This window comes from Poecile atricapillus, chromosome 3 (assembly GCF_030490865.1).
Source record: "Poecile atricapillus isolate bPoeAtr1 chromosome 3, bPoeAtr1.hap1, whole genome shotgun sequence".
Lineage (NCBI taxonomy): Eukaryota > Metazoa > Chordata > Aves > Passeriformes > Paridae > Poecile > Poecile atricapillus.
This window is the reverse complement of record NC_081251.1, coordinates 34,735,835-34,747,955: the sequence shown is the minus strand read 5'-3', so window position 1 is coordinate 34,747,955 and position 12,121 is coordinate 34,735,835. Positions and strand designations below refer to the sequence as shown.

Genomic DNA, 12,121 nt, shown 5'->3' with positions numbered 1-12,121 from the left:
AATTATTTGGGTAGGCTTTTTTCATGTATGCATGTACTATCACCCCTTAGACTGAGATGATTAAAGGAAAGTAAGTTTGTATTTGTAGAATGGGAAATGCTTGATATGTATGCACTATATGCAATAAGTGTGTATGACAAAGGCTTACTGATCATATTACCAGGCTGTGGTAATAGAAATACTATAACTATAGGATTACCTATTACAATGGAAAGTATTCATCTCATTTGTTTTGTCTGAAATAGTTCATGATAATCCTAAAAAAGCAAAAAGGGCACCACCTAGGGTCCCACTCCGACTTCCCTCAGTCTGTGGAGGGCGCCCAGAGGACTAATTTTGAGTGGACACGTCACTTTAGGCACAGTAAAACAGCACACTACCCATGAGTAATCTGATCATTTGTGTGCCTGGTGTCGCTCAACACGACAGTACCATTGGCTCTCAGGTCACACCTTTGTAGTTCACCAGGCTGGCCAGTGCCCCTGTCACTCCTTGGGACAGTAGAGAGAATGTGTACCATTGGAGTAGCAGAAGCAAAGACCACAGCATTGAGATTGTTCTCTGCCCTACACAACTCTGTGTTCCAGTATTTAAAATATTTATTTTTGTTAATGGTTTATCATGCCAGTGAAATGAAATTAGTTGCTTAGTCCTATCAGAAGCCCAGAATACAGTAGTTGGTAATCTGTTTAGTCTCTGAAAGGCAACAATAAAATCTGTTAAGCATATCAGGTTTATCAAATCCCCTCAGGATTTCAGGGCTTACTAACCTGTCTTTGGTTAAGTACTTATTTCAGACAGATGGAATTTTTGGCAGTTACTGAAATTCCTCTCCTACTTACATGGAAATCATGCCTGACTCTCAAATAACACCTGATTTTGCAAATGTAAATATTATATATTGGAGACTGCATGCCTGGTGACTATGCTTTATTTGTAAAATCCTTACAGTTAGAGAGCTATTATTTGTCCTTCTGTTTGGAATAATTCTGGTTAACAGTATATTTTATGTCAGCTGATCTTATTTTCATGTGAATTCCCTTCATAAATAGGGATACCATGTCAGTTATTCTACTAACAGCATAGTAGGCATCCTTTAATTAGAGTCACATATTAGAGATAGAGGGTACCGACTCACAGCATCTACTATACAAGTAAACGATTATTTTAAGTAGAATTTCAGATATGGTCTAGTGAAACCTCTTTTTTTATTTTTACACCTTTATTTTTAAAAAAGAACCATCATTCAAATGATAATTTAATATGCTATTATTATATAAATTTAATACCTAAAAATAACTCTGCACGTTGATATATCTTTAGAAGACAAACAGTATTGACAAAGGTGGTAATTAAAAAAATTATTTTTATTGCCATGGTTCATCCAGAGGACTAGAGCTCTGAAGTGACCTACAGCCAGTGTTTTTAATCTGTAGGTAATAGGTAAACTGTGTTGAAAATTAAAATCTGTCCTAAGAACATGCTCAACAAGTTTGTAAGTGATGTGGTAAACTGCTCTTGTCTCTGGTTCCCATAGCCAGAGCTTTCCCAAGTGAAGGGTCAGTACATCCCAAATGAGTTTTAAAAGAATAAAAATGGCTCAGAAATATCCAGGGACAAAAAAAAAAAAAAAATCCCAAACCCCTACATGTGAGTATTTGTTCAGTTTCTCTGACTCTATAGTTTAAACTGTGTTTTAGGCTGCTGTTTGGTCTTGTCTGCTAGGAGTGACCGAGAGAGCCAAGGCAGGTCACTCTCCACTGGTGGGATACCTCTGCTAGGGAACTGAGTCAGGGGACATACAGACCACAACTGGTTCTTGTTAGTAAGCCTGTTATTAATTTAGCTGCTCTTACAAACAGAATCTGGGTGCTGCTGTTAATGAACAATAACCACATCCATTCATCCAGCTCCCAGTTTGCTCATGCCTATGTTCATTGTAGCTCCCAGGTGGGAGTGGCAATAGGGAGACAGCCAGATTTTGAGATGGCCAGCTCTGATTTGAAAGCATACAAATTCAGCTCTAGCAATTTTTCTGGTTGCTTTGGGGTTAAATATCCCTATCAGAGTACCCTATCAGAGTAATATGATTTTTCAATGGGATATGTGGATTGAGGAGTCAAAAGGGTGGTAGGGGCTTGATGTAGCAGCCACATATGGGCAATTAGTGCCCCTTGAGATACAGAGGAGTGTTGTGCCTGGCTGTTGTGAGAGCCTGCTGTGCAGTGGATTTATAGATGATACCATTGCCATAATGAGCAATGCTGGTTGTTACAATACCTTCAAATTTCCCAGTTCTCAGTAAGTACTTATGTGTGCAAATCTGAATTCGGTCTGTAGTCAATATAGTAATGGGAGCACTTTGGATTAATGACTGCAAGGTACCTATTCTAGAGTGAGCTTTAACTTTATCCTCTAATTACTGTGGATGGATAGGTGCCTATATTGCATATGAATAACTAAATTTAGAATCTTAGCTGTACCCAAGCCATCATCCTACATTAAAGCACAGCATGCAATATATTTTTATACATTATTATCTTGGTGACTTTTTTTATTGTTTATTTGTTACTGTCTGCTCTGCTGTTTGTGTAACAGTCTTCTCAAAATTAGGGTGAGGGGAGATTATGCAATGCAAGAAGATTTTACTCTGTATGTGTATAATAAAACATATAGAAATAGTTTTTTCAAATTAGTTTGCTTGCTTACTTTCAGATAATTGTTTATCTTAGCTGTGATGTGTCATTTCTAAGGTGCTGGTCTGAATCATGCTTGTGTGCAATTACTGTACCAGCTCACGGCATGGCTGCCAAGCTGCCCACACATTCTCATAATGAATTTGCCAAGAGAAGTCTGATCTCCTTCTGGCCATCTGCATTTGTTTTGAGTCATAAGTCCATGGGTGTGTGTATTAGCTACTGTATTTATCTGGGCTTTATTTGTTGGAAGCTGTTTTTAACTTTTGTTTTAGTTTCCCCTGTTGACTTGACTTTTCATGTTTGCTTTTGAAAATCCTGTGGACTTAGAATTGAGCTAGGAGTGGGCTTCAGGTCACTTGATGTTTCTGGGAAAAAAAATTGTGTGTTCAACACACTGCAGCAGATCTACCACAACTCTAGAAAAACAGCTTTGAAATATAAATGCCAAATGTCACAATATAGTTTTTCAACTTAAAGTGCTTGTTAAAAAGCTGCGTTTAAAGAAAAGTGCATACAGCAAAACCTGTGCCTTTTGGGATTTTTTAGCTGAAACTCATACAGTTTCTTCTTTTTTGTATGTTCAGAGCTGTGCCCATCACCTTTTGTATATTTTTTTAAATTTACCTTGAGCATACCTCAGTCTCACAAGTTGTGATGGATGCCTGTGCATGAGGGTTTATCAAGTGCTGTATCTAAGTTGGGTTCTGCTGTTTACACTTCACCAGTCCTCCTTCACTGGTTTTCTCCTTCCTCGTCTTAACCAGGGTAGATGCCTCTCCATGTCTGGCTTTTCAAACTCCAGTGAGGGCACCTAATCAGCAGCATTCATTGCCAGTTCAGGGATCTCAGCTGTCTGCCAAGACCTATACAAGATCTTTCTGTTAGTTTCTCTGCCAGAGAACCTAATGGACTGTTAATCACTAGTTAGTATACTGATTTTTAAACCTTAATCTGAGGTGCATAATCCAGAGCTAACCAATATGCCTCATGAAATGCTATTCTCTATGCTCAGCAGAGAATCTGAGCATAGTTTTGGGGAAAAATAACTTTTTCGGTAGATTTTATAGGTCTTATCACACATGACTTTTCTACTTGCCGTCTAGTAATACTTTAAATAATGTGTTTGTTATAAATGGTTATCAATGTTCTTTGCTTCTGAAAGCAAAGCTGTCATCTGTATGTGTTGCCAGAGGATTGAAACAGAAAATTTGTATTTTCATTTTCAGTTTTCATTTCTTAACTCTATGCTTTTAATCTTTGAACTGTGGTAACTTTCTGCTGTTGAACATATTTTTTCTTCTTATCAATTTGTATTTGTCATCTTTCTGCCTAGCCTTGATAAACACCATTTGAAAGGATTTTTTTCCTCAAAAATTTAAATTATCCAGTTTTTTTTTTAAATTGAGACTAGATTCAGCTATATAAACCCTTCTTTTATATGTAGACTTTACAGCAAATATTCTTAAGAAGATGTGAATCTCTGAGTTAATGCAAATTGACATTTTGCAGAAATTTTTCATCAAGTCCAAAAGAAACCACCTAAACATAAAACTGTGTCTGAATTTGCACCATTAAAAAAAAAAAAAATTAGTCCCTTTCCTTACCTACTGGGGTAGTTACTGTGACTGTGGTGCCTTGAGAGGCTACCTGGAACAGAGGCTAGACAGTGTTGAAGGAATAAAGTAGGGATTTACTAAAAAGGCCTTCCAAAGTTACACCTTGGGCAGTACAAGAGCCCAGCCAAAGCTACACCCAAGATGGATAATGGGTCACAAGTTTTCACACTTTTATGTTTTAATCCATTTACATATTGGGGTTAATTGTCCAGTTACAGCTTCAGGTTATGAAGTCACATCCTCCCAGGTTGCTCTCCTCAGTTTGCTGTTTATACTTTTTGGGCCTGAAGCTGCAATAGTGTCCTTGGTTGTCATGCTGGAAAAGGATTGTTTTGTCTAACTAAACTGAAGAGAACTTTCTAACACTTTATATGAAGTTCAGAGTTACATATTAATGCAGTACAGAATCTGGAAAATATGAAAACTAAAACTTAAGGCATCAACTGTTGTGACCTAAAGCACTGGTTGCAGAAGAGATTTTCACCCAAATAGATGCATTAGCTGCCTTTGCTTGTAAAATTTTTTGGCAGTCATGAAAAATATGGGTAGAGAAAACAGAAGAAACATCTTTGGCCATATGTACTGCTCCAACACCAATTTCTTGTCACGAACCATGTTTTTTTTCAGCAGAATGAATTCACTATGGAGTTTGTGCTTAGATTAGTTATTCAAAGTATTTCCTGTTGTATTCTGCCATGAAATGAGTGTTGGACATAGAGTATTGGAAGTATTTATCTAGTTTCTCTGAAGTCATGTTTGGAGAATAAAAATTAAATGCTTGTAAGACTTGATTTTTGCCTTTTCGTAAGGTGATTTTTTAAAAAAACACAAATTATATAGAATAGCTCAAAGGGATTTGCAGATCATTAAACTCTTAAATGTAGCTTGAAAACCCATATGTTCTATATTTTTATAGAGATTTTATAAAAAATTCTTTGAATACGTAAAATTGTGCAGAGTTGTGTATTTGGTGTGTTTATTTGGTTAGATTTTTTTAAATATTCTTAAAGGGGTTTACGACATGAGGCGGCTGAAACTGTTTTCATGTGGCTCATACCTACCAGAACTACATACATACATTTTTTTGTTTCCTTAGCCAAAGAAGTTTTCCTTAAAAGAAAATAATTTTGACTTGGATTCCTCCCTAACGTAGTATAAAGAGCCAAAATTGCTGAAGGCAAAAGCTTGACCAGAAAAAGAATTGCCTGCAAACAGTCATGTATACCAAAGATCATTGTTTCCTAAGGAATGCATCCTGTTCTGCAGTTGAATTTCTCCTGGAGACAATCTTGTCCATGAAGTGGTGTGAGCAGCGTGGGATGATGTGTGACTCGCAACTAGTAGTGATGCCACTGATTTTTCATTTGGGATGGATTGGGAAAAAACTCTTCCTTAGTAATTGGAGAATGTTTTTGGTCATTCAGCCAAAAGCATTAATCTTGTTTGAGTGTCCTTTTTTTGTTTGTTTTTAAGAATGCAGTTTTTAAGAATAGAATTGTGGGGTTCTGTAGTCCATCTGGTAAAAAATTGATTCAGATCTTGAGCAGACAAGTATTGCAGACAGCTGTGGAGGTTTCTCAGAGCTCTGTATGACAAAGCGTTCCCTGGCCTCTGCTCAGGGATACCAACTGCTGTGGTAGGAGCCTGCTCTAAGGAGTGGTGAGGTGCCAGCTCTCTTCTTTCCAGCCATGGCAGCAGATGTTGAACACATGAGTTCCTCAGATTTATGTGCTTTCTACACAATATTGTTGAAATTTGTTTACTGTACTTTTATGATTAAGGTATAGAAAAAGGGTTTTTTAACAGGATTTTTTTACTTTTTGATGGACTCTGAGATAGTGATGAACCTGCTTGCCTGCCCCCAAAATACTTTAGAGACTGTAATTTTCCTCTAGCTGTATGTTAGACCAGTAATTCAGAGGTTTATTTCTCATAGAATAGATAATACTTCTAGATATACATTTTTGCTACATCTTTCTACCTTCCTACTCATTTCTTTCTTCCCCCTTCACACATCCAGTGGGCTCAGATAGACATGTGAGTACTTGAGCTTGAGTACTGCTGGTGGTGGTTGTCTCCTGAACCCCTGAAATCTTATGAGCCTTGATTATCTGCTTACAGAGGCTGATGAAGGAGTCAGTGAGGTAGAGGACCTTGGATGTGGACATGGTTTCCTCTTCTAAGCCAGCCTCCTTCTACGTGCTGTTAGGCTAATGCTTTTGTATGTTGACCTGGTGAGGTCAACAGGAGGAAGTGAGCTATTCTTCTGAATGAGTTAGAGTTTTTTAAAAATGAAAGTTTTGATCTATTACAACAAAAGATGGCTAAGTCTTGGGAGAAATTGAAGAAGAATCCCTCTAATGAGTACTGGCAACCTTTAGTGAAGCCAAATCTTGTTAGTGCATGGACAGAATGCACGTATTGCTTTAGTACACTCTTTTTCTAGAGACATTTATATTAACCTGGAAATTATGTGAGCTTCAGATATTCTGTCTGAAGAAAAACTATGTCAATGCAATCTAGTTTGTATTAAGAGAGAAAACTTGTGTCTGTTGACTGTGAATAGAGGCTGAGACAGGTCTTGAAGTATTTTGAATGTGCCCTCTGTCTTTTCAAGCACTGCTTGAAAATTTGATTGAAAGCCAGTGCAAAAAGCTGTCTGATACAAGATGATGCTGTGCTGTTGGTTCTGTTATGTGGTTTTTCAGTACTGCAACTGAAGAAGGGTATTGATACATATGTAACTGCACTAGAACAACATTGTAGATGAGGGGATTTGGGGGATTAGAGGTTATGAGCAGAGGACAAGTAGCTAGTTAAGAGTGGAGTTGATAAACCGATAGATATTAAGAAAGAGTACTGAATGATGTGCAGTAATAGAAATTACTACTTCAATTACTAAACTTCACAACATTACAAATGGAGAGATAAATTCAGAATTATATGTATTTGCAATGAGTTCAATGTTTAGAAAACTCAGAGTTTTTTGTGTACAACTGAGAGTCGGAAAGGATATTTATGCCTAAGGAGCAGTTTAAAAACAAACAACCCAAAAATTTGACCAAAACGTCTGTGAGAAAGGAAGGTAAGGAGGTGTCTGAAGAACAACATGGGTTTTCCAAAAGCAAACCAGGGCACATAATGAAACATATGAAACACAGCTCTTGAAGAATTGCAAACTCTTAATTGAGAGGATTGATAATAACTGTACTTTACATCGCTATGATGTAGATGATGCATAAAGAAGTGAGTAAATCAAAACTAATTAGGCAGAGGTTAATATTTACAGTTGCTGTCTCTTGTCCTTATGCTGCTTTTAGATTGCCATTCTGTTGTTCTTCTTTAAAAACTTGTTAGTAATACAAGCTACAGAATAGAAGTATCTACATAGTTTACAATAGTTTGGATGCTTGATGACGGAAGTCTGTCCCATCCAGGTGTGCATAAAATATGCCTCTCTGGAAGGGAAAGGAGAGTGTAAACCAAGCTGGACCTAGAGCCCTCTCTGCTGGATGGCTGGGAAACAACACTTCTAACAGGAAAAAATAAGAATTTTTATGTAGTAAAGAAAATTTGAGGCTAGTGCAAGAAATGTAGACATAAACCATAAATCCTACATAGTTGAAGTCTTCCCTATTATAAGCAGATGGAATAGGATACACTTATTTCATAAAATGGCATTCTCTTATTAAATTATCAGGTGATATATTTTAATGATAATTCTTTTCTTCTGAGCAAATATGGGACTGAGAGAAGAAAAGAATTAAAGTTTCATCTTAGAAATTTGAAAAATTCATAGTATCTGTGCCAAAGAGGAATATTCAAGCCAAGGATTTTCTAACCATATAAATCCTAGGGGGTGTAGGTGGGTGCTGTGTTTTTGTAGTAATGAACCAAAGAAATTAACACTTACTATAAAGCTGCTGTAATACATGGAAAATACGTTATTCCAAGATGAAGTACTTTCTAAAAAAAGGCATTTGGCAAGATGTAATACATGTGTTTGTTTTAAAATAAAATATATTTTCCAGTAAGAGGGGAAACCCTATTATAGTAATTATCATACATATTTTATCCCTAATGTAAAGCCAAACACAGACATTCAGAAAATTTTTTCATTCCATTTGACTAATGGAAACAGAGAAAAGGAGAATTGCAGAGAATAACTGGATTGTCACTTTACTACCAGCGCTAGAAGATCTGTTCAAACTATGCAGCTCCCTGAAGTCCAGTCATTTGGAACTGATTCTGAAGAGTGCATGATCACATATGGGTTTTTTAAGCTCAAAAAAGTCTAGTGGAGATAAGAGGGATCAACATTGAATAAACTTGTGAGATGTGTTGACTCTTCCTTCTTCCGTGGTTTTTCAAGATGGGGTAGCAGCTGAAGACATTCTGACATATCTGGTTGCAGAAAATTCATTAGGGAAAAAAAATATTGCCTTTGTGTACGCATTTGGGAACCTCTGAAATCTCGCATGCGTGGAGAACTACAGCAAAACAGCTAGTGATCTTTATTAAACTTGATTTCCCTTCATTTCCTGTCTAGGGAAGGAGAAGCACACTTTGGAAATGTTTGATGTTTTGTAAAGTATTTATCATAAGATACTTCTTTTTTTTTGAGTCGTCATTTCACTTAAGGTAACAACTTGATTAACGACGTTGTAGAGCAGATGGTGTTGCTTTAGGGCTTTTTTCCTACTTTTTTTTAAGTCACAGTGTCATAACCACTTCAAAATTTAGATTAAAAATGGTGTAAGAAATGTAGACTGTTAAGATACTGGAAGAATTTTTAATGTTTTTGTTCTGTAAGAATAAGCCCTATGAGGTGACTATTTCCGAGGAAAAAAACAACAAAAACAGAAACAAAAAAGAAAACCCTGTCTAAGTAACCGAACTAACTGCATGAATTTATCACATTGTATCACCCACCAAGTGTTTTGTGAAAGGCAGTAAGGACCTTGTGCAAAAGACTGAATTTGTTCTCTGGAGAAGGCAAGAGTAGTGAAAACGTAGGCTGAAGGAAGCCTTTTGTATTTATGCTCTTGTTTTCCCTGGTTTTTTCCTGTCATTTGTTGACCCAGCTAATTCTAATGGTCACATAAACAAAGACATTTTAACAGTCTGCTTATAGAAGTGGTAGTAAAAATACCTCAGTAGTACTTATTTTTCACAGAAGAATTAATGCAGAAACACTATATTGCTAGTTTTTCTCTTTGTTGGATCTCAAGGTGTTTTCTCAAGTATTTTTTGGTATAAGAAACAGTACTTTTTTATGTAGTTGTATCATTGATATTGACTATTGGGCTGCTGTCTAATAGCTTCTTTATATGTGTATACACACAAAGGTATCTTCTTGGTAGAGTAATACATGCTACCTAACCTCTACTGCATGAGCTTTAGATTATGTTTAAGCTACATAAGCATATTGCAGAGGTACAGACAGTTCTAGTGTTAACCTACAAGAGGCCTCAAAGACACGAGCAGATCAGCCAGGATTGGCTGTGGAGCAGAACCAGTGCAGGTAGAATGGTGCTCAAGGAGAGCTGCAACCTGTCTGTGGAGCCTGCGACCAGGGGCTGCAGTGTGAAATAAATGCATACATTTCCTATCTAGAAGAAACTCCTCTGACTTTTCTTCTTATCCCCTAAAGCTGTCGAAGGTCTCATCCTGTCCGTCAGGCCTGCCTGGCTGTAGCTACCACAGCAGAGTAAAACTACAGCAGCCAGATTGCTCGATGCTGGTGTGCTAAACCCACACTCATGTTTCTGCTCTAAAGGCACCATCTTTCTTACAATAGCTTGGGTAATTTCTGAAGATGTTTTAGACAGATCGACCATATTAGAAAGCAGAAAATGCGTGGAGTGAATACATGGCTGCTTTCTTCTTCAGTTGTAACTTAGCAGTTTTGCAGATGGTACACTTGTGGTGGTTAACAAGAGGCGTTAACTTGTTCTGTGCTGGGATGGAGTGATTTTGTCTGTACAGGCCTGTCTTCTTATGGCTCAATAAAACCTTTTCCCAAAATAATTGCACAATTCTAAGTTCTGTTTAATTTTAAATAGATTGTATGATGCTGATTTTACCCAGGCTATGATACACTGCAGAAGTTTTCTTAAATTCATTATCTCTTGTATATATCTATATGTGTTTTTTATTTTTATTTTTGTTTTTCAGGGCATGGCTTTTACCTTGGAGGAGAGGCAACAATTGAATATTCATGGATTATTGCCACCTTGCTTTCTTGGTCAAGATGCTCAGGTTTATACGATTCTAAAGAATTTTGAAAGGCTGACATGTGACCTAGACAGGTAAAGTATGGCTATGAAACTTTGTCCTACTCACCAATTCCCGAGTCACTTTTTTTTTTTTGTATGGTAGTACAGATGAAATTTTGGGATATTTTTTCAGTGGTTTTTCTGTGGTTGTTGATTATTGGGAATTCTTAAGCTAAATACCTATTTTTGCTGGAAGCTTTCTTTAAATAATCAACCCCTACTTTAAAATTGTAATCTTCCAGAGCTGTTCACATGAATTTTCTTTGATAGGAAGGTCACCAGAAGTAAGTGAATTCATGTGAAACTAAAAGTCAGTAATGACTTAACATGCATATGGATACGTATCCATCAAAACATAATAAATTTGTAAAATGTAACTAATGCAACTAATATGTAACATTGTGTTGCTGCGCTTGAGTATTTTTAAGGAAAAAAATCTGGGAAGGGCTTTAAATATTTATGAATACTAAAATTTTTTCCTTAAATAACTGTATTTAGTAGGCTCTAGAACAAAACACTCTTCATGTCTTCCTCCTTTGCTGTTCTCTGTTGTGGGATGTCTTTCCATCAGTATGTAATATATGGCTTCTAGGTGCCCATCTGTTGGTGACAAGGCTTTTTTATAATTTAAAGTTACCACAACCTTTATTTCTTATGGAGTCAGAATAGGATGAGGCAAGCCTTCCTTTCAAGTGAAGAGCTTGCAATTGTGTTGTCTTTTGTAGGTTAACTGTTCTCCAGTGCTCTCAGGAAGGCCATTATCAGTTATTATCGCAGAGTTGTAGCTTCCCAGGCTAGAATGAGTCTGAGTTCTTGCATGTAGGAAAGTTTAAAATTTCATTAAGCTCCCTGATTCAACCATTGATATTACCATAGGAGAAAACTTTCTCTGTCCTTCTGTCCCCATCTCCTTAACTCCGCCATGAGGTAGTCCCTTCATGATACAGCTCCTACCTAGTTTCATGTGTTTCAGGACATCTGAGGCAGTTCCAACTGTTTGTTTCAGCTTGGATTGCTGGAATTTCTTTTTACCTATAACTTGATAACCAGAAGAAAAATGGTCTTTACCCCACTGTTGTATGTGTTTTTTAACTAGGAAAAAATTCTGCTCCTTCCTCAGGTTATAGCATAAAACCACTCCTGCGTCTCAAAATATCACAGATAGGATGTCACAGGTCTAGCGATTCAACAGTCAAAAGTAGATAAGCAGTATTTCTTAAAATACTGTATTTCTTAATTATTTCTTAAAATAAAGTCTTTATTTTTTTTTAGGAAAAAATTGTGGATATTCAAGCGGCTTTTTGCCAAAATGAAAAATTTCTTCAGGAAAGGAAGAAAGAATTAATCTATCAGTTTTAAATGACAGAGCATTAAAACTTTGAATGATGTGCCTTTTGAACTGCAATAAAACACTGAATGCTGAAGTTTTGATTGCAGTGGGAATAATGAAATAAAAATTACTGTCTCCAAGTATTGTGGGAATACTTTGCAGCTATTTTTATTATATCAAAAAAAAAAAAGGAAACAG

The 12,121-nt window shown here is 36.6% G+C and overlaps 1 protein-coding gene across 2 annotated transcripts in view; it reads left to right on the top strand.

Annotated features, from left to right (window-relative positions):
• ME1 (malic enzyme 1) overlaps nt 1–12,121 on the top strand; it is a 154,122-nt gene that overhangs the window by 30,331 nt on the left and 111,670 nt on the right. For both annotated transcript variants that reach the window (XM_058835049.1, XM_058835050.1), the window contains exon 2: nt 10,493–10,626. In XM_058835049.1, coding sequence (XP_058691032.1) covers nt 10,493–10,626 — 134 coding nt within the window. The remainder of the gene's footprint in view (nt 1–10,492; nt 10,627–12,121) is intronic.